Source organism: Sus scrofa, chromosome 2 (genome assembly GCF_054392235.1).
Source record: "Sus scrofa isolate SSC_HxYL_T2T_F1_AM1 chromosome 2, Sscrofa_HxYL_maternal_Yorkshire_Landrace_v2.0, whole genome shotgun sequence".
NCBI classification, from domain to species: domain Eukaryota; kingdom Metazoa; phylum Chordata; class Mammalia; order Artiodactyla; family Suidae; genus Sus; species Sus scrofa.
The window spans coordinates 158,085,001-158,105,926 of record NC_139384.1 but is presented as its reverse complement, the minus strand read 5'-3'; the positions used below and the strand labels follow the sequence as shown (position 1 = coordinate 158,105,926).

The following is a 20,926-nucleotide window of genomic DNA, read 5'->3' as shown; positions in this document are numbered from 1 at the left end:
GTTAAAGATCTGGCATTGTCAGAGTTCCCATCATGGCTTTGCAGTTAGCGAACCCAACTAGCATCCATGAGGACACAGGTTCGATCCCTGGCCTCGCTCCGTGGGTTAAGGATCCCGTGTTGCCACGAGCTGTGGTGTAGGTCACAGACGCAGCTCGGAGCTGACATTGCTGTGGCTGTTGTAGGCCAGCAGCTGTAGCTCCAATTCCAATTCAGCCCCTAGCCTGGGAACTTCCGTATGCCTCAGGTGTAGCCCTAAAAAGAAAAAAAAAAAAAAAAGGATCCGGCATTGTCACTTCAGAGGCCTGGGTCACTGCAGTGCCTTGGGTTTGATCCCTGGCCCAGGAACTTTTACACGCTGCAGACACAGCTGAGAAAGAGAGGGGGAGCCTAGGATGACAGCTATCAGCAGACCTAGAGAGAAACTAGCTCATCCTAGAACTGCTTCAGGATTACACTGGTGGAACACTTGACTGGTCTGAAAGTTTGGAGAGGTTTGCATAAATGAATAATAAACACAGAAAACAAAACAAAGTAAAAAAAAAAGCAATCATTATAAATGCCCCCCAAATTAAATATTACGCAGGAAACGAAAAGTAACTCTAGTACCTTACATGGCTCAGCAGTAAATGTTTGAGCATAAAACAAATGAACACTGAGTACTGATCTATCCAAAAGTAGGATTTAACCTATTGGAATGGTGAAGGGGTGGGGCTTAGGGTAAGCAACAAGAGACAGCTAAACCCTCATCCCAGTACAAGGAACTAAACACCAAAAGGTAGCAAAATAGACATGATAGTTAAAGATAGGGGGGTAGGTAGCAAAAGAACCACCTGAACGAGTGGAAAGCGATTGCCCTGAAGCATCAGGGCATGAGCGGAGAAGTGGAGGTCAGTTCTTTATCCAGCCAAGCCTTGCTAAACTATTCCAGTCTTGGAACTATGGACACAAATAACTTTTATCTTAAAAAGAAATCTTGGAGTTCCCATCATGGCTCAGTGGAAACAAAGCCGACTAGTATCCATGAGGTTGCAGGTTCAATACCTGGCCTCGATCAGTAGGTTAAGGATCCAGTATTGCCGTGAGCTGTGGTGTAGGTCGCAGAGGTGGCTCAGATCTGGTGTTGATGTGGCTGTGGTGTATGCTGGCAGGTGTAGTTCCAATTCAAGCTGGCAGATGTAGCCTGGGAACTTATATATGCCACAGGTGCAGCACCAAAAAAAAAAAAAAAGTGTTTTGTTTGTTTGTTTGTTTGTTTTGTCTTTTTGCCATTTCTTGGGCCGCTCCCTGTGGCATATGGAGGTTCCCAGACTAGGGGTCCAACTGGAGCTATAGCTGCCAGCCTACGCCAGAGCCACAGCAATGCAGGATCTGAGCTGCGTCTGCAACCTACACCACAGCTCACGGCAATGCTGGATCCTTAACCCACTGAGCCAGGCCAGGGATCGAACCCACAACCTCATGGTTCCTAGTTGGATTCATTAACCACTGAACTACAACGGGAACTCCAAAAAAAAAAAGATTTAAAAAAAAAAAGGAAGAAAAAGAAATCTTGCTCTGACTCTTGGGAAAAACACGTCACCAAGTTCCTAATTAACCTCAGTCCTAGAACACAACCTCTATTCCCTGTGGCATCAAACTTCTCACCCTTCAGAAAAGAAGCAGCTCTCCTTACACTCTCCCCCACCTTATGAAACCATTTAAACTGGATTTAAACTCTGAAGAGTCCAGCTACATACATGTCAGCAGCTGGTTTGTTCTGAGAAGAGGCAGCCATCCCGACACACCACGTACAAAGAGCACGGCCACGTGCAAGCTGGATCCATGCAACGGGTGGCCCACGGGGACACGGAAGGAGTGGCCCCATCGATGTAGCAATCTGGTGTAGCTGCCAGGAACAGCGGATGCTTCTTGTCATTTTTTTAATATGACAGTCACAGTCAGGTTCCAAAACTTGGTACCAACCGATCTTAAGCTAAATTACCAGGACTGGGAGATTACTTTCTGTCTCTTCTTTTCAGCTTTCATGACTTTTCTCTCAAAAAAGGAGGGTGGGGTAAGGTAGGGGTGGGAAGAGAAAAGAACCGTATTCACAGGTTACCTAGTACGGTAACAGAGATATTCAGAAACACCAGGACTGGTTTCCAAACAGATGTCACCTCTTTCAACCACATGTCTGATACTGAAAGCCACCCGTGTCACTCGCCAGAACCTGTATGCAGGATCCTAGCCTCATCGGTGGTCTACACCACAGCTTCTGCTCCCAGCTGGGCTGAGTTTCCCTGGGACTGCTGATGAACTGGCTTAGAACTATCTAGCCTAAGAAAATGTTTTCCTATCATCCTGCCTCCTACTCCCACGCCGCCTTTAATTTGAAATGTACAAACTGTTGTCGTTTTCACTTTTCTGTTAGGAGATGGAGGCTGTTTTTCTGCCATGTGGTTTGAGAAGCCGCAGTGCTAGGAACCTAGACACTAGGAACTAATCTTCTTTCCAGCTCCACTGTGAATGACTATCCTTTTGAAAACAAAATAGAAAAATAAAACAAGCCAAATCAAATATCAAGTGTAAAGACATGCCAATATCTATACACATAAGCTCACGGGGAGTTACAGCTGGCAGCTTCTGAAGTCATCTAGTCCAAGGCTCTCCTTTTACTCCTAAGAAAAGAAGAGGCCAGGGCAGGAAAGACCCCAGCTTAAAATCTCAATTCTAGTCATCGGAAGACTGGTTAAAAAAAAACACAAAAACTGGGATTCCCATCTTGGGGCAGTGGCAATGAATCTGACTAGGAACCATGAGGTTGAGGGTTCGCTCCCTGGCCTCGCTCAGTGAGTTAAGGATCCGGCATTGCCGTGAGCTGTGGTGTAGGTCAAAGATGTGGCTCAGAGCCCGCATTGCTGTGGCTGTGGCATAGGCCAGAAGCCGTAGTAGCTCCAATCGGACCCCTAGCCTGGGAACTTCCATATGCCTCGGGGGCGGCCCTAAAAAACAAAACAAAACCAAAAAAGCAAAAACACCTAGATTTTACCCCTAATGTAGGCTTTCTTTCACTTCACCACACTACCTCTTGGGAGCCTACTGATCTGAAAAATAATTTTCCCAAAGCCATCTGGAGTCTATGTTGACAATCGGCTCACAGTCCAAGTAACACCTTATTTTTTACCTTCAGTAAAGTTCTTCCCAGTTTGTTAAACTTGATTCAGTGCTTATGGGTATTTGACTATAAATTCTGATGGTCACATAAAGAAAAGCCTTTAGATCACCTAGTCCGGGGGCTCTTAACCTTGGGCCCCAAAACTCATGGGTTGAACCCCAGGGACCTATGAAGTTGAATGTCAAGAACTCGGCCAAACAGATGTGCATTTTTCTGGGTCAGGAAAAGCGTTTTCCTCAGCTACTCAACGAAGTCTATGAATCCTCACCCAAACTGAACCCCTATCAAGGTCTGTTTCCTCAAGTTAGAGTTTGCAGAAACTGAGAAATGAATAGATGCCAAGGTCAAGCTGAGCAGAGTCAGGGCTGGAACTGAGACCTCTCTGCGCCCTTCCAGGTACCGTGTGGCTCGTGCTCTGTATGCTGAACACAGACTGTTGCAATTCTCCCAGGTACCTCTCTTCTGGCCCAAGCTTTTCATTACAAGAGGAATTCACTGAGAATATGCAGAGCTCGACACAAATCAATCCTGCCTCAGGAACAAGAGCTCCCTATGTATCTCCCAACGGCCAATCAGGATCACCGCCTTGAACTTCTATCAGAGAGAGAATTTAGGTTCCAAGCTCTTGGCTCCCTCACATCTGGGAGCTAAGCTGGGGTATGTGCAGTAGGGTGTTCGATTCCCAACCTTAGGTTGGTTACAAAATGATGTCATCCACATCTCCCCCAAACAGGCTGCTTTAAACCCTATTTGGAAGGAGGTGGGATAGAACCCAAATCAACCTATAAACACGCTTTATGAGTAGGCAGTTTTTGTATATTTATGGTGTCCACACCTCCAAATTAATTTTTGGTCCAAAAAAATCAGAATTTGTTACTGCCCGTGCAATTCATATTTTTATTTTTTTGTATTTTTTTAGGGCCGCACCTGTGGCATATGGAGGTTCCCAGGCTAGGGGTCAAATCAGAGCTGTTGCTGCCGGCCTACACCACAGCCACAGCAACGCAGGATCCAAGCCATGTCTGTAACCTACACCACAGCTCACAACAACACCAGATCCTTTAACCCACTGAGCAAGGCCAGGGATCGAACCTGCGTCCTCACGGAAGCTAGTCGGATTTATTTCCACTGAGCCACAACAGGGACTCCCATATTTTTAAATTATTGATTATATATAAAATTTTTAGCATACTTGGCATGGGGAGATTGTTCAGAGTTATTAGATCTCTAGTTCTCTGATATCACAGCAAGAAGTTAATGCACAGTGACTAAGAATGACAAGAAATGGCAGCTAATAAAACATCCCTGGAGTATACACAACAAATTGATGTTATTTGCCTTCAACAAAGAGAACGTGGGTCAAGAGTACGAGAAAGACTCTTCACTACTAATCTAATTCTTCGGAATTTAAATCATGTACTGTTCAATCGAAACCTTAACATTTGTTAAAATTCTTAATAATCTTAATATTCAAATAAATCTTGAATTTTAAATAGAAAGAAACAGTGCCAAAAACATATTATTTAGACATAATTAGCTTCCAAAATAAACAGCTGAAACTGGCCTTGGTTAAACTGCCCTCTGTATTCAATTTTTAAGCTGTACACATAAATTACTTTGGCAAAATATAAAACTAATTTAACAAGAAAGAAAACCACCTCCCATGAATTCATTTTACCTGTAGAGAAACTCAGGCCATGCCGGCAGGAGAGACTAGTTTCCCAAGTTGGCAGAGTAGGAATAACCACTCAGGTTGCTGCGTGTCAGGCTAGAGCCTTCTAATTATCGTCATTATTATCACTAGATTAAGACATTTTTAGAATATTTGAATAAAACTGACCTCTCCTTATTCGGATCCTCTTTGCTAATAATTGTACCCTTTTTTATTCATTCAATTACAAGCAAATTGACAGGAGACATTTATATGAGGCAGCTTAAACCCCAGCTAATGGAGTGCCTAATGACTAATTGATCAGATCCCAACCCAGAGAGCAGCTCTGAGTGGCCTAAAGGAATTTATGCAATTAGTTTAGGTTTGGTAGAAATTGAGTGCATATGAAAGTAAGCTTTTTATGGTCTTGATTTATGAGGACTGGACATTAACTCTATCTGCCAAGAGGTGAGCTGCCTAGCAAAGCCCCAGGCATTGGGGGTCTCGGTCGAGGGCTCTTGGAACTGGGCTGATGAGGAGGTAGGGACGTTGAGAACAGCGGAAAGAGATATTGGCGTTCGAGTGGGATTCAGGCAGGGAGCTCTTGAAATTATGGTGGTTCCCTCTCCTTATGTAATTCATAGTAAAATCAATACTAAACTCTATGTATAAAGAGGTCCAATGAAATCCTGATTTCCCCAGGATTGAACACGTGTGTGTGTGTGTGTGTGTGTGTGTGTGTGTGTAATTCTAAAATTAAAACTCAAAAGCAAAAGCGAGTGCTATTTCGGTACCAGTTTGCCTCCCGTGCCGGACTGGGCAGGACTGGGGCGGAAGGACGCTGCGGAGAACAGACGTTCTATGGAGAAAAGTCCTCCAAGCGCTGGGGACAGAAGGCCACAGTCTGGAGGACACCCCGGGAGGAGCGTGGGACCGGAGGCCGCCCCTCCTTCCTGCCCGGGAGCTCCTTCCCAAGTCCAAGGGTCTCCCGGGCAGGACCACATCAGAGGGGAAGTCCCCTCCGGAGGTGCCAGGAGAACCCTGACCCCGCAGGGGAGCCCAGGGGGCCGGGCGGGGGCGGAAGCGCCGTCGCGGGGCGGAGGGAAACCTGACCTGATCGGCAAAGAGCGATCGAAGGGGAGACTGATTTGTCCGCCGGGGTCCGCGCTGGCTCCGTCTGGCCGCCGGGCGGGGTTACTGCGGGGGCTGTGCCCGCTCGGCGGCAGAGGAAAGGGGGGAAGAGGGCTCCCCGCGCGCCCCCGGGACCCGGCCCGCCTCGCTCCTGCACTTGAGGGCCAGACTTTCGCGCCTGGGAGGTCGGAGGGAAGCTAAGAGCGGGTTGCGTGGGAGACAGGACACAGACGGACACAGACAGGAACAGACACGCGAGAGGCGCGCCACCGGGAGGGGGAGACCCGCAGAGATGCCGCGCCCCGAAACCCGCTGGGGACCGACGGCATCCCGGCTTCCCGCACCGCCTCTGCGCGCCCCGCGGCTCCCAGCGCACCCGACGCGCATGCTCCGCCCCCGCCCCTCGCGGCCCCTGACCCGCCCGGGTCGGGTCTCCCTTGGGGACCCGTGAGGCGAAGGAGCCGGGGGTTTGCAGGATCTGCCCCCCAAATTGCTGTGTCCTGGTCCAGGACTTGCCCTGGTCAAGTCACACAAACACTGTGCCTCCACGTTCTCCCTGTAAAACAGGGTTTAAAAGGTACCTCCTGTTCCTGCTGTGGCTTAAAGTGGTACCTGCTCCGAGTTCCTGCTGTGCCGGGCGGATTAAGGACGCACCAGCCATGGCTCAGTTTGATCCTTGCCCAGGAACTTCTACATGCCCGGGGTACGGCTGAAAAAGAAAGAAAAAAATTAATTAATTAATTAATTAAAGGGTACCTACTCATGGTGTTGCTTAAGCATTAATTAATAAAGCACATAACGTGCTTGGGAGCCCTGAATACACGTCACATATTATTATTACTCACTTATCCAACAAACGCCCTGCACTTGATACAGGGAGGCAAGGCGGGGCCGCGCCCGACGTGGTGCTCGCCTGCCCCAAGCGCTTTTGCTGCTGAATAAATAAACAGGGTGCTATCGAGGAGTAATAAAGATTAAGAAAGAAATTCAGCGAGGCAGTTTGATAGCGAGACTGGGGAAAAGAACAATTTAAGGTACAAGGACTCAGCTAAGAACTTCCGCCCTTCTCCAGGCCTCAACCTCCCCTTCAGTGAAGAGACGCTCTGCGTTCCCTCCTGGCTGAGGCCCTAAGGTGGGAGCATGATGGGGGAGAACGGCCAGACGGCCCATCCCCCACGCCCCCCCTTTTCTGCCCACCGGAGCCCCGCCCTTCGTGGCGTGGGAGGAGCCCTGCGCTGAGTCTGGACCGGTCACTGAAAGCCGACACTTGCCAGGATTCTAGGGAGGAAGGGCTTGTGTCCAAGGAGCTGCCTGGAGGTGGTGGGGTGTCAGGCCTCATGGTGGGAAGCATATATTTGCCCCGAGGAACAAGGAAAGCGAATTCCTCGTTCTTTCCGAGGCCAGGACGCACTGCATGCAAAGAGGTTTCTTTTATGCTTTCAAGCTTGCCTCAACTCACCACATTTCAAACTCCTCTCATTTTGTGCATGAACAGACTGAGACTTACAGAGGGAAAATGCTGGTCCCACCTGACTCCAAACCCTGAAAGCATGCCCCTGCAACATGCCCTCTCACTTTTCTGGGTATAGGTAATATTTTAAAGAACGTAAGTGTCCATTTATGCCTGCTGTGTGTCAGGCCCTGGGCTTAGGGGATGTCATTTGCTCATCAAAGCAATCCTGAAAGACAGTCTTTTCTCCAATTTTACAGATGAAGGTACCAAGGCTCAGAGTGGTAAAGTCACCTACTCAAGTTAGAGTTATTCTGCTCCTGGCATGTCCACTCTAGAGTTGATTCCATCTCAGCAGGAAAGGAAAACAACCCAGGCTCAAAGTAGAGCCAGGGGAGGCTCAGGCACACTCAGCAGGCCAGAGGTCACCCCCTGATTCTCGAGATTCCCCTTCAAGGTTCCCAGGGCTCATGTCACAGAGGACCCCACCTGTACCCATGATCAGCCCACCTGTACCATGACCACCCCTTCTAGTTTGTTTATTTATTTATTTATTTTTATTTATTTATTTATTGGTCTTTTTGCCTTTTCTAGGCCACTCGGCGGCATATGGAGATTCCCAGGCCAGGGGTCCAATCAGAGCTGTAGCCACTGGCCTACATGAGAGCCACAGCAACTTGGGATCCGAGCTGCATCTGCAACCTACACCAGAGTTCACAGCAACGCCGGATCCTTAACCCACTGAGCAAGGCCAGGGATCGAACCCGCAACCTCATGGTTCCTAGTCGGATTCGTTAACCACTGCGCCACGACGGGAACTCCTCCTCTTCTAATTTAAACAGGAAGGAAACTGGCTGTCTTTGAATGGGAGATGGAGACCATCACCTTGGCCGTGACCCTTCTCCCAGGAAGACGTAGCTATTCTTGATGTGTTTTTCCCTACAGAATCCAGAGAGGACTGGGCTGAAAGAGGTCCTATCATTTTACAAAAGAAAACGTCCTTCATTCATTCAACCGCTAACTATTGTCTGCCCCCCATGCTGGCATTGGGCATGAAACGACAAAATTCACACCATCTGAGGCACATAGCAGAGAAAGCTCCTGGCCAGAGATCACACAGCCTGGACCCAGGAGCCCAGGAGTCCTACCTCCAAGTTCTGGCTGCCAGGGCTTCAGCCATGCTGGCTTGTGTATGCCTGGCTCTTTCCAGGTTCGATCCTAGTTCCAGCCAGGCAGGGGCCTAGGTCCACACATAACTCTCAGAGTCCCAACATGAGAGGTGCACTGCAGCTTTTCACACAAACAGCCCTAAACATCGGTGTCACATTCTCTTGGCACAGTTTAAAGAAACTCCCAGCAGGGCCTTGGACAGTGAAGGCTGCAAGGTGATGGGACTTGGGAAAAGAAAATTTGCTTTTCAATTGCTTTTGAAAATAATTTTTGTGAGCTTTACAGACATCGGCAAAGGCTTAGAGAGGTGAGGTGACTTGTCCGAGATCGCACAGTTAGGAAATGCCCCACCAGGATGCAAGCGCGGCCCGTGTGAACCCTTCACCGGCTGGTACCCAGCCCTCCACCACATAAACACCCCACTCTCGAGAGGTCTGTGCCTCTAGCGGACGAGTGGAAGAGGCGACTGCACAATTCCGGAGAAACCACAGCTCCCATTGCTTCCTGAGCGAGCCCAAGCAGAGAGGCAAAGGCGCCGGCCCGGCGCGCTCAGGGGTTGGGAGAGGGTGGGGCGCGTGGTGCACCAGGCCGCAGCTCCCGCCCGCAGGTAGAAACTGGTCAAAATACTTGTGCGCGCTCAAGGTCCGGAGCGGAAGGGCCTTAGAGGCGCCAAGTCAACTCACAACGCAAGCCTGCGGGTTCTGACTCAGACGAGACTCTGCGTTCGGGCAATTTCTCCCCCCCTCCCCCCCCAAAAAAAGTCTCCCAAACTTTGGAGGTTATTAATAAAACAAATACATAAGCAAACATACAACGAGGGTGAACTTTTTGAAAAAGAGATGGAGGCGGATGTCGGGTTTTTGCTCGGGCCAGAAAAGCCGAAGGCTCTTACCTGCAGGAAACCTCGCAGCCCGCCAAGGCGCGTCTGTCTGGAGCGCTTCGCTTCGGCGCGGGAGGCTCACGGCTGCCTCCTCTGCAGCCCGGCTGGGCTCCGGCCCTGTGTCTTATACCACTATAGGCAATTAATATTGCATCAGCCGTATTTTAAATTTTCAAAACCCACAATATAATGTAATGGCATAAGGGCATTTATTATTAAAGGACACCCGACGGAGAGGGAGGTGGAGGAATCGCTGGGGCTGCTGCGCAAGGCGGGCGCGACGGCCTGAGGCCCAGGGGCTGAGGGCGATCCCCAGGTTTGCTTTTGCGGTAGGGGGGCAGTCCCGCGCGGAGAGGAGACCAGCTTTGCTCCGAATTCAGGCCCGAAGTGATGACCCAGAGTTCTTGGAAGACACAGCGGGGAAACACACGACTCCTGGACTTGGTACATTCACTTTTAAATCACGAAGGTGTTTCTGTGGCTCACAAATAAGATTTCCTCTCCCTTCTAGAGTGTGTGAAAGAGAGAGAAAGAAATTGGCGTCGGTTGAGCACCCACTGTGTAGAGGCACTGGGCTAGAATCTTCCCCCCAAGTATTTCATTACCCCCTGCGCGCGCGCGCGCACACACACACACCTCCCCCCGCCCCCATGATAGACCGTGGAGTGAGTGAATTTCTGAAGTTACCCCAAGAGTCCCCAAGGACTCTATCCCAGCAAAGGACACTTTCCTCCCTCTCCCTATCTCTCGCCTCACCTCCTATCAAGTCACTTGAATCCTTTAAAATAATGTTTCCTACTAAGAGCCAAGCATTACCAGACACCTTAAATAAACAATCTGACTTAGTCCTGACAGTAACTTTGTTATCAGTATCAGCATCTTCATCCTGCAGACATCCGATGGAGAAATTAAGAAATTTTTTTTCAGGGTCGTTCAGCCAATGAGTGGAGGTATCGGGGCTCCTACGCCCATCAGTCAGGCTTGAAAGTTTGCCGTAATCAAGCTGAGCAAATAGAAGCTGATAGAGTCACACGCGAGGCAGCCTGGAGGAAGGACCTGGAAACTATGCGGTCCGGGGAGGATCTGGGTGAGAAGATGAGGCAGCCTGGCCTGCGGGGAGTGACAGCCCAGACGCCCCTTCTGGGTTCTGGCTTTTAAATCCTTTCCAAGATTAGTATTCCTTAGCCTTCGAGAAAGAAAAGCACTGTGATTCGGGTTGAAAAATAAAGCATTTATTTTAGAAGTTCATTCAAAGGGTAAAGAGAAAAGGAAACAATATTTTATTTGAATCTATTGGGAGAAAGAAACCAAAGGTCACACAGCCACACGCAAATTACATGAAGCAACGAAAGAGAAAACGTGATGGGACCAGAATGACTGGGATGAGAAGGAGCCAGGCCGGTGGTTTGGCCCCTTTTCCTGCCCAAAGCTCTGGGCGAACCTCCACTGAAGGACACCCATATAAGGGGGATGGAAAGAAGCAGAGTTAAATAAACAACAGAAAATAACGATGCTAATAACAACAATAATAAAAGCGCAACAGGGTGAGAGGTGTTGAAAACACTTGCATATGATCCGCAGAAGTTACAGTTACTTTGGAGCAACCGCCTCTGTGCTGCTCTGGGAGCCTTGGCTGGAACAGCGAGCTGGGATCTGCGTCCTCAGTCCTTTCGGGACACTACCGATCCCTGGCCCTCCTGCAGGAGGTCACTGCCTCTCAAATGCCGGCAGATCGCGGCCGGCCGCCGCTTGCAAACCAGCTAGGAGATCCCAGCATTTTCAGTAGCTGAATTGGGCCCGCATTTTTCGGAGCATTACCTTATGGCTGAGAACAGCTCGGAGCCCACAGCTCCCCCGCATATTTTCCCTGAACCTAATCCATGCTACTGTAGAGACCGTACAGCAACCCAAAGGATGAAATGGATAAAATTTAGGCGGAGAAGGGAGTATAAGGCTATCCTTTGGAAACATACATGTATTTTATATACTCTAAATAAATCTCCAGTCCGAGTTCTTGCCCCATTTAGACTTTGTATTGTTATTTATCATTTCCCTCCCATCCCTTAACCCCTGGTCTAATCGCGCTTAGCACAGGGGCGCCTTCGCCCCAGAGTCGTGTGGTCCCGCCGGGTGACTATCCCCTGCGTTTGGGCTCCTGCCCTGAGGTCGTGCGGTCCCGCGCGCAAGGGCGATCTTCAGCACCACGGACAGCACGCGTGCTTCCAGGCCTGCCTTTCTTTTTTGTTTCTTTTTTTTTTTTTCCTTAGCGCCCAAACTTGTCTGGTGGGAATCGAAAGGAGAGAAGGAAGAGAGAAGGCCAGGAGGCAACCCAATGGGATAAAAGGGAAAGTCTGTGGCTTCAGGGGAGAGAGCCTGACCTGCCAGGAGACGCCTCGGAGCCCCCATAACCGTCCCCCCGACTCCAGGGAGACAGCCACTCGGCTCTCGCGGCCCCGGACGCGGCGCCCCGCCGCAGTCAGTGGACAGCCGAGTACTTCATTCGTTTCTGTTTCTGTCTCTGATTGCAGAACCAGACCCGCACCACGTTCTTTTTAAGGTCCAGTTTCTCAGCGATGGCCGCGATCTTCTCGGACGAGGGCCGCGGCTGGATAGCGAAGTAGGCCTCCAGTGAGCGCTTCTCTGGCGCTGCGATGGACGTGCGTTTGCGTTTCCGCTCACTGCCGTTGAAGAGCTCCGGCTTGCTGTTTTTCTCTCGATAGGCGGCCTCGGCTTCTTCCAGCCAGGCCTGCAGCACTGGCTTGAGCGCGATCATGTTGTTGTGCGAGAGCGTGAGAGACTCGAACCTGCAGATGGTGCTCTGGCTGAGGGAGCCAACGCCGGGGATCTTGAGGTTGGCTAGAGCCGCGCCCACGTCCGCCTGGGTTACCCCCAACTTGATGCGCCGCTGTTTGAAGCGCTCGGCGAAGGCCTCCAGCTCTCGCGGGTCCGACTCCACGTCGCTGAGGCACGCGGGCATGGCGCTGTGCGGCGCCACGGTATGTGGGTGGCTCATGCCCATGGCCTGGTGCAGGTGGCCCATGGCGCCCAGGTGGTGCGGGTGGATCTGTGCCGGCATCACCGAGTGCTCTGGGGCGCCCAAGCCGCTCACACTCAGCGTGGGCGAGATGTGCTCCAGCAGGTCGCCCTCGAGGCCCTGGTGCACGGCGTGGTGCGGGTGCGAGGTGAGCGCGGCCGGGTGGGAGATGGGCACGGTGGACGAAGTGGACGTGCAGGGCACGCTGCTCATGGTATGGTAGGTGGCGTCGGGCTTGAACGGATGGTTCTTGCCGTGGGAGACGATATCCACCGCCGCCAGAGCCTCGGCGCGTGCCAGCAGGCTCTCATCAAAGCTTCCAAATATATTACCCTGCAGCTGCAAGCGAGAAGGCGCACAGCACGGTCAGTGGGGAATACTGTCAACTCAGGATTAAAACACATTTTCAAGCAACCGAGTTGCCTCTCCTCAAAGCCCAGGTCATAAAAATTAATACGGAGACAGAGTCTCTGCTGGAACAGACGTGTGGATCAGAGACATGAATGAGAGCGCGAGCGCGCCGGGAGAGAGCGCAGGGGAGGCAAGGAGAGGGGTTCAGACAGCGGCGATTGTTCTGGGCGACATGAAAAAAACATGAAGCAAGTGCCTGTCAAAAAATGTGCCTTAGAGCGGTAATTATGCTCCACTACGTACCTGCGGGGCCGGGAGACAGACTCGGCGCATGGCCTCGGAGCCAGAGTGCAGGCTGGAGAATTTGGGTTCCTGAAGCACCGGGTGCATGCCGAAAGGCTGCTTGGCGTTCATGGCCATCATCTTTGCGCGCCTGGCAGGGAGGCAGCCAGGGACATGGATCAGGCTCTTCTCGCTCGCTCGCCGCGCTCCAAGTGAGCGCCGCTCAGCGCCCGCGCTCCCCTCGCCCTCCCGCTCGCTGCCTCCCCTCTCCCCCACCTGCGTCTTCACTCATCTTACAAGCCGCCTGCCAGGAAGGGCCCGGGCGCGCGCAGGCGTGCTCCCGCGCCCGAGACTCGCAGGGGCGGCCGGGGAGGCGAGGCCAGGCTGCAGCTTCTGGGCGCGCCTCTCCGCGCCGGCCCCCGCCGCCCCGGCCGCAGCTTTTATACCCGGCTCGGGCCGGGCCTCTCCGCGTCCGCCCCGCCCCGCCCGGCTCCAGCCCGCAGACCTTCCGGATTTTCTTCTTCTTGGACTTTTTCCCCCCAAACTCCCAAAGCTCTCCATCCTGTCCCAACTCGCTCCACTTAGACAGAAGGGCAGTCCCGGGCCAGGAAGCTGACTATGCCCCAACCCCCCCCCACACACACACGCACACACACACACACACACACACACTTTGTCGACCCGGCTGCCGCCAAACTGCCCATTTCCAGGGCGCTCCTGGCCCCGCGCCCAGCGGTCCACCAGAGTCCGGCCCCGCGGCGCAGCGAGGAGGCGCCTCCAAGCGCCCAGACGGGCTCCAGGGAGGAAGAGAAACTACCAGAATGAGCCCCGGGCGACCCCCGCCTCCGCCAGGGAGGTGGGGGTAAGCAACTGCTGGCCGGTCCTGGAGGCCTGAGCTGTCCTCCTCCGGCGTGTCTTTCTTGCCTCCGCTTGAAAAAGACAACTCGGCCCCTTCTCCGTTTCCCCAACTCGCCAAGTCCAAGGAAGCTACTGAGTATTTTTTGAAATGGGAGGTAACCTCTGAGAACTGCCCACCGGGCTTGGGAGTCGTCGGTTCCCTTCTGCGGGGCCGCTGACGCTCACAAGTCTCATTCCCCTTAAGGACAGCTATCACTTTGAGCTTCTAGTATGGGCTCGGCCATTCAGAGTTAGCTCGTGCCATCTACACACCCTCTGCAGTAGGGACTGTCAGGCCACTTTACAAACGAAGAAAACAAGGGCCCGAGGGTCGAGCCCAAGAGAGCACAACTGGTTTGGCGCAGGACCAGTGGCTCCATCGTACTGTTATCTGTCACATGCCTAAGTACTGGTGGCCTACTGAGTGCCCGGCGCGACATCCGACGTCCCAGGCTCTTAACCACAGAGCTACTTTGTCTTCCTTCCCGAAGTTTCTCGGGACCTGCGGGCCACGGCGTGAGCGCCGCCCGCCCCGCCTCGCCTCTGCGCCCCTCTCCTTGGCTCCCTCTCCTCGCCTTTCCCCGCGCTAGTAAACATCGTGAATAATGCATGCGGCATCCTGGGGCCGCGGCCGCGCCGCCCTCGGGGTTGGGGGAGAAGCCCGGCGCGCCCAGCTGAGCCCACCTCGCCGGGGACACTCCCGCCCAGCCGCCACCCAGGAGCGGCCTTTGGGTTCCGGTGATCCGAGCAGCGGGCGAGCTAGGCCCCCGCGTCGGAGGTGCGAGTCGGGATTTCCGCATTCCCAGGAGGTTAACGGGGGTGGGGGGTGGAGGCGGTGGAAGGGACCACCCCCAGGTCTAAGAGGAAGCCCTCCCAGGTCCCGCCTCCCCACGCCGGGGCCGGCCCATCCCTCTTCTCGCCTCGGAGCCAGCCGCCTTGCTTGGGTCTGCTCCTTCAACCCACGGAGAGAATCAGCCCAGGGGCGGGAAGGCAGGTGCAGCCCTTCCTTCCACTAACCCTCTCTGAGCCTCGGTTTCCTGAGCTCTAGATGGGACTTGCAGGAGTTCCCGTCACAGCGCCGTGGTTAACGAATCCGACTGGGAACCATGAGGTTGCAGGTTCGATCCCTGGCCTTGCTCAGTGGGTTAAGGATCTGGCGTTGTCGTGAGCTGTGGTGTAGGTTGCAGCTGCGGCTCGGATCCCGCGGAGCTGTGGCTCCGATGTAGGCAGGCTGCTACAGCTCTGATTCCACCCCTAGCCTGGGCACCTCCATATGCCAAGGGCAAAAAGACCAAAAAATAGAATAAAATAAAATGGGACTTGCAGTGCTGGAAGTTTCCAACCCAGGTAGGAAGGAAAGCATTGAGTCAATGTCCTGCTAACCTGATGCTTCCTGGCACAGACTCTGCCCTCGGATTCAAAACGCATCTCTGCCTCTTGCTGGTGGAGAGGCCAGGAGCCACCTCAGCGTCTGTGTGGTTTCCTCATCTGTGAAATGGGCTTCCTAGCTCCCCCTCTGCTGATTAATGTGAGAAATGCGCTGAGATAAGCACTGGGCACAGTGTCTGGCACACCGACATCCTAGAATAAATGTTCGTTCCCCCTCTCTTCCTCCTTCAACTTAAAGAGCAAGCTTTTGGGAACAAGGGTGGCCCAGGTCCTCTCTCTGGAGAAGGGCTTGTCTACAGGTGCACACCGGATTTTTGCTGTCCTCCAGTTCACCTACTTTGCACCAGACCCCAGGGTGAGGGCTGGGACACAGATGTGGATCAGATACCATCCCTGCCCTCAAGGAATCGCCAGTCTCAAATCCACTGCAGGAAACCGACTGTTAACGTGCATGCAGTGGAGGCAATGTAGACCCATGCATTGCAAGGCTGCTGGGATTCTTGAAATACAGAGTACACACCAGAGCCCTGGACTTCAGGAGGGCTGGGCTAGAGACAGCATTCAAACACTGGGTCAGTGTGACCTGGGCTGGGCCTCAGTTTACCCACAAGAGAAGACTGGACTAGATGGTTGCTAAATGCTTCTGGCTCTGGCAAAACACTACCATTGTGGTTGATTTCAATTGAAACACAAGTTGAGCAAGTCAGGAGTATCTCTCCAGGAATCCCCAACTCCCCAGACATTAAGTGGAGCATCATTTCATCACTCCCCAGCATTCAGGGCCACTCATTCTTGTTTTCTACCCAATGCGAGAAGCTAAAGGGGAAAGGGGAGAGAAAACTGGGGATACTGGAGCCTCCAGGAGAAGAATCTGTAGCTTGCCTAGGCTGCATGGTGCCCTGAGACCCACACGCATTCCATGATACCCTGGTTGTCTGTGAAGCTGAACTCCCAGAAATGGAGGCCCACCTGCATCATTCTTCCCTGCTTTGTCCCCTCAGGGGCCTGGGAGACACTAGCCAGGGTCGAGGTCAGGCAGGGCTCAGAGACAGCAGAACCAACTAGCTGCCCCTCCCCCAGGCCCCCAGGGCAGACCTTCAGCTCATCGGCCTCCCCTCCAGCATCTTGGTGCAGGAATCCTGAGGATCACAAATCAAAACCCACGCTTGCATCAGGCAACCTGTGTTCCTTGGGTTTTCCCCACCCTTCCCTTCAGGAGAGTCTGCGAGCAGCTCAAAGTAGCCGGCAGTAAGATGACACCCATCCTTAGGGACCAGTCTTTTTGAGAAGCCCCTGGAGATAAGAGATTGGAGAAGGAGGAAGGAAGAGACCATTCGGAAAGCAACTGGAATGAGAGACAGTCGATAAAACATCCTCTTCACTCTGCAGTCGATGCTGTCGGGGGCAAGTCTAGTAAAAGTGGCTGGATGGATAAAAGGGAGAATTGAGACTCTGGTAAACTGGAGAGCACAAATCCCCATCCGTTAAATTACAGCTAAAACACACACACACACACACACACATACACACATACACATGTGGGCCAAAAAAAAAATCTGTCTCAGGGTCCAAGGAAGGACCACACGGACATATAAATGACACTGAAGGGGGCATTTCCTTCGTGCTACAATCACTTCAGAACACCTGCTGAGAGCTGGGCCTTGTGACAGCTTCCGCAGGTATAGAGCACACTGCTTCCAGGGCTCAGAGTCTAGTGGGGACATAGAATGGCTACATGTAACTCTAAGGACGTGTCCTTCAGAAGTACTAGCCCTACAGGAATTCCTGGGGGGTGGGGAGCAGAGGCCTCTTCCCTGCAGGCCAGTGGTTTGCAGCTTTACTGCAAGTAGGAATCTCTGCAGCTTCTTAAGCTACAGCGTTGTGGGACCACACACAGGACTGACTACAGAACCAAGTGCTTTTGAACAGACACCCACGATGTGCGGGCAGGTGGTCTGGGACCCTCAACCTGAGACACTTGCTCTGTATGCTCGTAATCTGATGAGGATGGTGGTGGTGGTGATGATTTTAAAGCCCTGACCTAACTGTGTAGGTTTCACCAGGAGTCAAAGAGAAAGTTTTCCTTCTTTGCAGCTTTTGCATTCTTCCTCTAGTACGTGTTGGTAAGAACATCATGTTTTAAGGCCTCTGCTTTTTTATTTTTATTTCATTTTATTATTATTATTATTATTTTGTCTTTTTGCCTTCTCTAGGGCTGCTCCCGTGGCATATGGAGGTTCCTAGGCTAGGGGTCGAATCGGAGCTGTAGCCGCCGGCCTACACCACAGCCACAATGTGGGATCCGAGCCGCATCTGCGACCTACACCACAGTTCACGGCAACACCGGATCCTTAACCCACTAAGCAGGGCCAGGGATCGAACCCGCAACCTTGAGGTTCCTAGTCGGATTCGTTAACCACTGAGCCACAACGGGAACTCCGATGGCCTTTGCTTCTTGAAGGACCCCAGAACTTCTCTGAGGATGAGCCTTATCTGTCACTGTGTCTCCAGGGCCTGTTTTACAGGTGCCGTGTAGGAGCTTCATATAATCATTTGTGTTTAGTGAATGACTGCTTGAATAACATTCACCCCAGGACTCTGGCCTGGGATGATGTGACAATAAGCGGAGCCATTCCTGGGGTGGTTCCTGGGTGCCAGGCTCCAGCCTATGTACTTTTTTTTTCTTTTTAGGGCCACACCTGCAGCATACGGAGGTTCCCAGGCTAGGGGGCGACGTGGAGCTGCAGCTGCCAGTCTACACCACAGCCACAGCAATGCCAGATTCGAGCCGCCTCTTCGACCTACACCACAGCTCTCGGCAACAGTGGATCCTTAACCCATTGAGCGAGGCCAGGGATGGAACCTATGTCTTCGTGTATACCAGTCAGGTTCTTAACCCGCTGAGCCACAATGGGAACTCCAGGCTTTAGAAGTATCCTACCCTGAAACCCACCTCGGGCCTGTGAATTGATGTCATCATCTGTTTTACAGATAAGAAAACGGAGGCTCAGGGGGATTGAGTCGCCTGAGGCCTGTTAAGCGGTGTAGAGTGGGGGTTGGAACCAGGTATCTCACCGCTGCTGCGCCCTCGTGAAAGTTGACCACCATCCCGGCCTGGCACCACTTCCCCCCACCCCGGACCCAAGCCCCTGGGCTGAAGGAGGGGGTGGGCTGGCTTTGACTTCTTTTTCAGAAGCTCTCAAGCATCCACAGGCTCCGGACCTGGCCCTGGTCCAGGCAAGCTTCCGGCGGCGGCGGAGGCCACAGGGAGAAGCCCTCAGCCACCCGCTCCCACCTGCATCCCTGGCCAAGCTCCACCTCCGAGAGGTGGGGGAAGCGGGGAGGGAAGAGGGCTGGGAGGGAGATGCCCCCGGATAGGGCGGCCCGGCCTCAAGATGCCATCGCGGGAGGCAGCTGGCGGGGCGGCCTGGCCAGGTGCTGGCAGCCGCCCGCTCTGCCTTCCTCTCTCTTCATCTCCTTTCACAAACTTCTCACATGTACCCGCCGCCTGCGCAGCTGCCGCGGACCCGCCTGTCGGCCGCCCGCCTCGCATTGTCTGCTCGAGCTCGGGTCGATCCGAGATGCCCAGAGGGACTCGGGAGCCCCCGAGGCCCAGGGCCCAGCCCGGGAGGGACCAGCACGCGCCCGGAGCCCTCCCCTTCCCCGGGGTCCCCATCGCGGAGCACGCGCTGCTCTCAGGCCGCAGAGCTCCAAGCACGGCCCTGCCTCCTTCCGACCTCAGTTTCCTTATTCAGAAAAATGAGGGCACCAAGCCAAGGGATTGCCAGGGGCCCTTCTCCGTCAGCACTCTTTCATCAAAGGCATGTACGGAGTGTGCCTGCTGTGTGAGGAGAGTGACAGTCCCCTACTGCCACTTACCACCTCATCCTCCTAGACCTGATGCTTCTGCAGAAGATGAGTTAAAAAAAAAAAAAAAAAAAAAAAAAAAACCCTCCCAGTGTAATAGCTGCTAGAAAATAAACAAGGGTGATGGAACAGAGATGCATGGACAGGAAAAGGATGGGTGACCTTTGAGCCAAGGCCTAAAGGAGAAAACATAAGGGGAAGAGCAAGTGTGAAGATCCTGAGGGGGGAGCAAGCTTGGGGTGCGGGGTGGAAGAGAGAGACACCCCATGTTTTCTGGGTTTAGTCCACGGCTTCATGGGGCACCCCAGTCACTGGTTTGAACAGGAGGTGCCTTTGCCCAGGAGACTCCTCCTAAGAACTTGCTACAGGTAGGGCTGGGCTTGTTCACACGCCCCTCTACAGCCAATGTGGGTTCCTTGCATTTTCACCTTCCAGCTCAGGACATTATAATATGTGTTGTGAAAAGCATGGCCAGCTCTGAGTTTGTCCTCAAGAACCTGGAGTCAAAACAAACAAACAAACAAAACCCCAACCCACCAACAAAGAACCTAGACTCAAAAACAAACAAACAAAACCAACCAACCAACAAGGAACCTGGACTCAGTAAACACATGGTCCTATTCCTGGCACAAGGGGACTGGTTTTGGCCTCCTTTTCTCCAGTTCATAGGCATCTCAGAGTCCAAAGTCATAGACTCAGGGAGTTCCCATAGTGGCTCAGCTGTTACTGAACCCGACTAGCATCCATGAGGACTTGGGTTCAATCCCTGGCCTCACTTGGTGGGTTAAGGATCCGGTGTTGCTGTGAGCTGTGGTGTAGTCCAGTGGCTGCAGTTCTGATTGGACTCCTAGCTTGGGAACCTCCACATGCCTTGGGTGTGGCCCTAAAAGACAAAAAGACCAAAAAAAAAAAAAAAAAGTCGTAAAATCAATCCCCCCTGTCACCTAGTTGGTGGTCCTCTCTTCCAGGTTGGCTGTGAAGAGCCAGCAAGGACTGGTGGACTGAGCACAGGAGCTGAGGATTCCCACATGACGGTGTAACTAACCTGCTCCGTGACCCTGGACAAGTCACCCGGGGGCTCTGGGCCTCAGTTTCCTCATCACACAGGTTACAGAGACAGGTTCCATGGCCCCTTTTGGTGTGGCTATGTCAAGATTCTTTTTTCTTTTTAAGTTGTGCATTTTCTTTTTTTATTATTAATGTATAGTTGATTTACAATGTTTCTTCAAGTTCTGTTGTACAGCAAAGTGACCCAGTCACGCACAGTTCCCTGTGCTGTATAGTAGGGCCCCATTGCCCATCCATTTCAAATGCAATAATTCCAAAACCCCCCCAAATGCCCACCCATCCCCTTTCCCCCCTGGGAGCCCCAAGTCTGCTCTCCTTGGCCAGGAATGATTTCCGGGTTTTGTTGGTGGTGCTGGTGGTTTTAGATAGGACCATCTATTCCATATTTTTTCTTTTCTTTCTTTTTTTCTTTTTGTCTTTTCTAGGGCTGCACCTGCAGCAAATGGAAGTTCCCAGGCTAGGGGTCCAATTGGCGCTATGGCTTCTGGCCTATGCCACAGCCACAGCAATGCAGGATCTGAGCCACATCTGTGACCTACACCACAGCTCACAGCAACGCCGGATCCTTAACCCACTGAGCAAGGCCAGGGATCGAACCGG

The 20,926-nt window shown here is 52.6% G+C and overlaps 1 protein-coding gene and 1 long non-coding RNA gene across 6 annotated transcripts in view; both read right to left on the bottom strand.

Annotated features, from left to right (window-relative positions):
- The window catches only part of LOC110259782 (uncharacterized), a 31,878-nt gene extending 22,338 nt beyond the window's left edge, over window positions 1-9,540 (bottom strand). For 2 of the 5 annotated variants that reach the window (XR_014838988.1, XR_014838989.1), the window contains exons 1-2: window positions 9,451-9,540; window positions 6,551-6,647 (exon numbers count right to left, since the gene is read on the bottom strand). This is a non-coding gene — a long non-coding RNA (uncharacterized LOC110259782). Of the gene's footprint in view, window positions 1-6,519; window positions 6,648-9,450 lie in introns of all 5 variants that reach the window. The other 3 variants (XR_014838990.1, XR_014838991.1, XR_014838992.1) reach the window with 3 other exon arrangements.
- A 1,397-nt stretch (window positions 9,541-10,937) lies between these two features.
- POU4F3 (POU class 4 homeobox 3) lies at window positions 10,938-13,319 on the bottom strand. The gene is made up of 2 exons (XM_003124071.5): window positions 13,127-13,319; window positions 10,938-12,811 (listed from the first exon to the last, which is right to left on the bottom strand). Exons 1-2 carry the CDS (start codon window positions 13,244-13,246, stop codon window positions 11,915-11,917), a joined length of 1,017 nt encoding a protein of 338 aa, XP_003124119.1. The 5' UTR covers window positions 13,247-13,319; the 3' UTR covers window positions 10,938-11,914.
- Window positions 13,320-20,926: the final 7,607 nt, after the last annotated feature.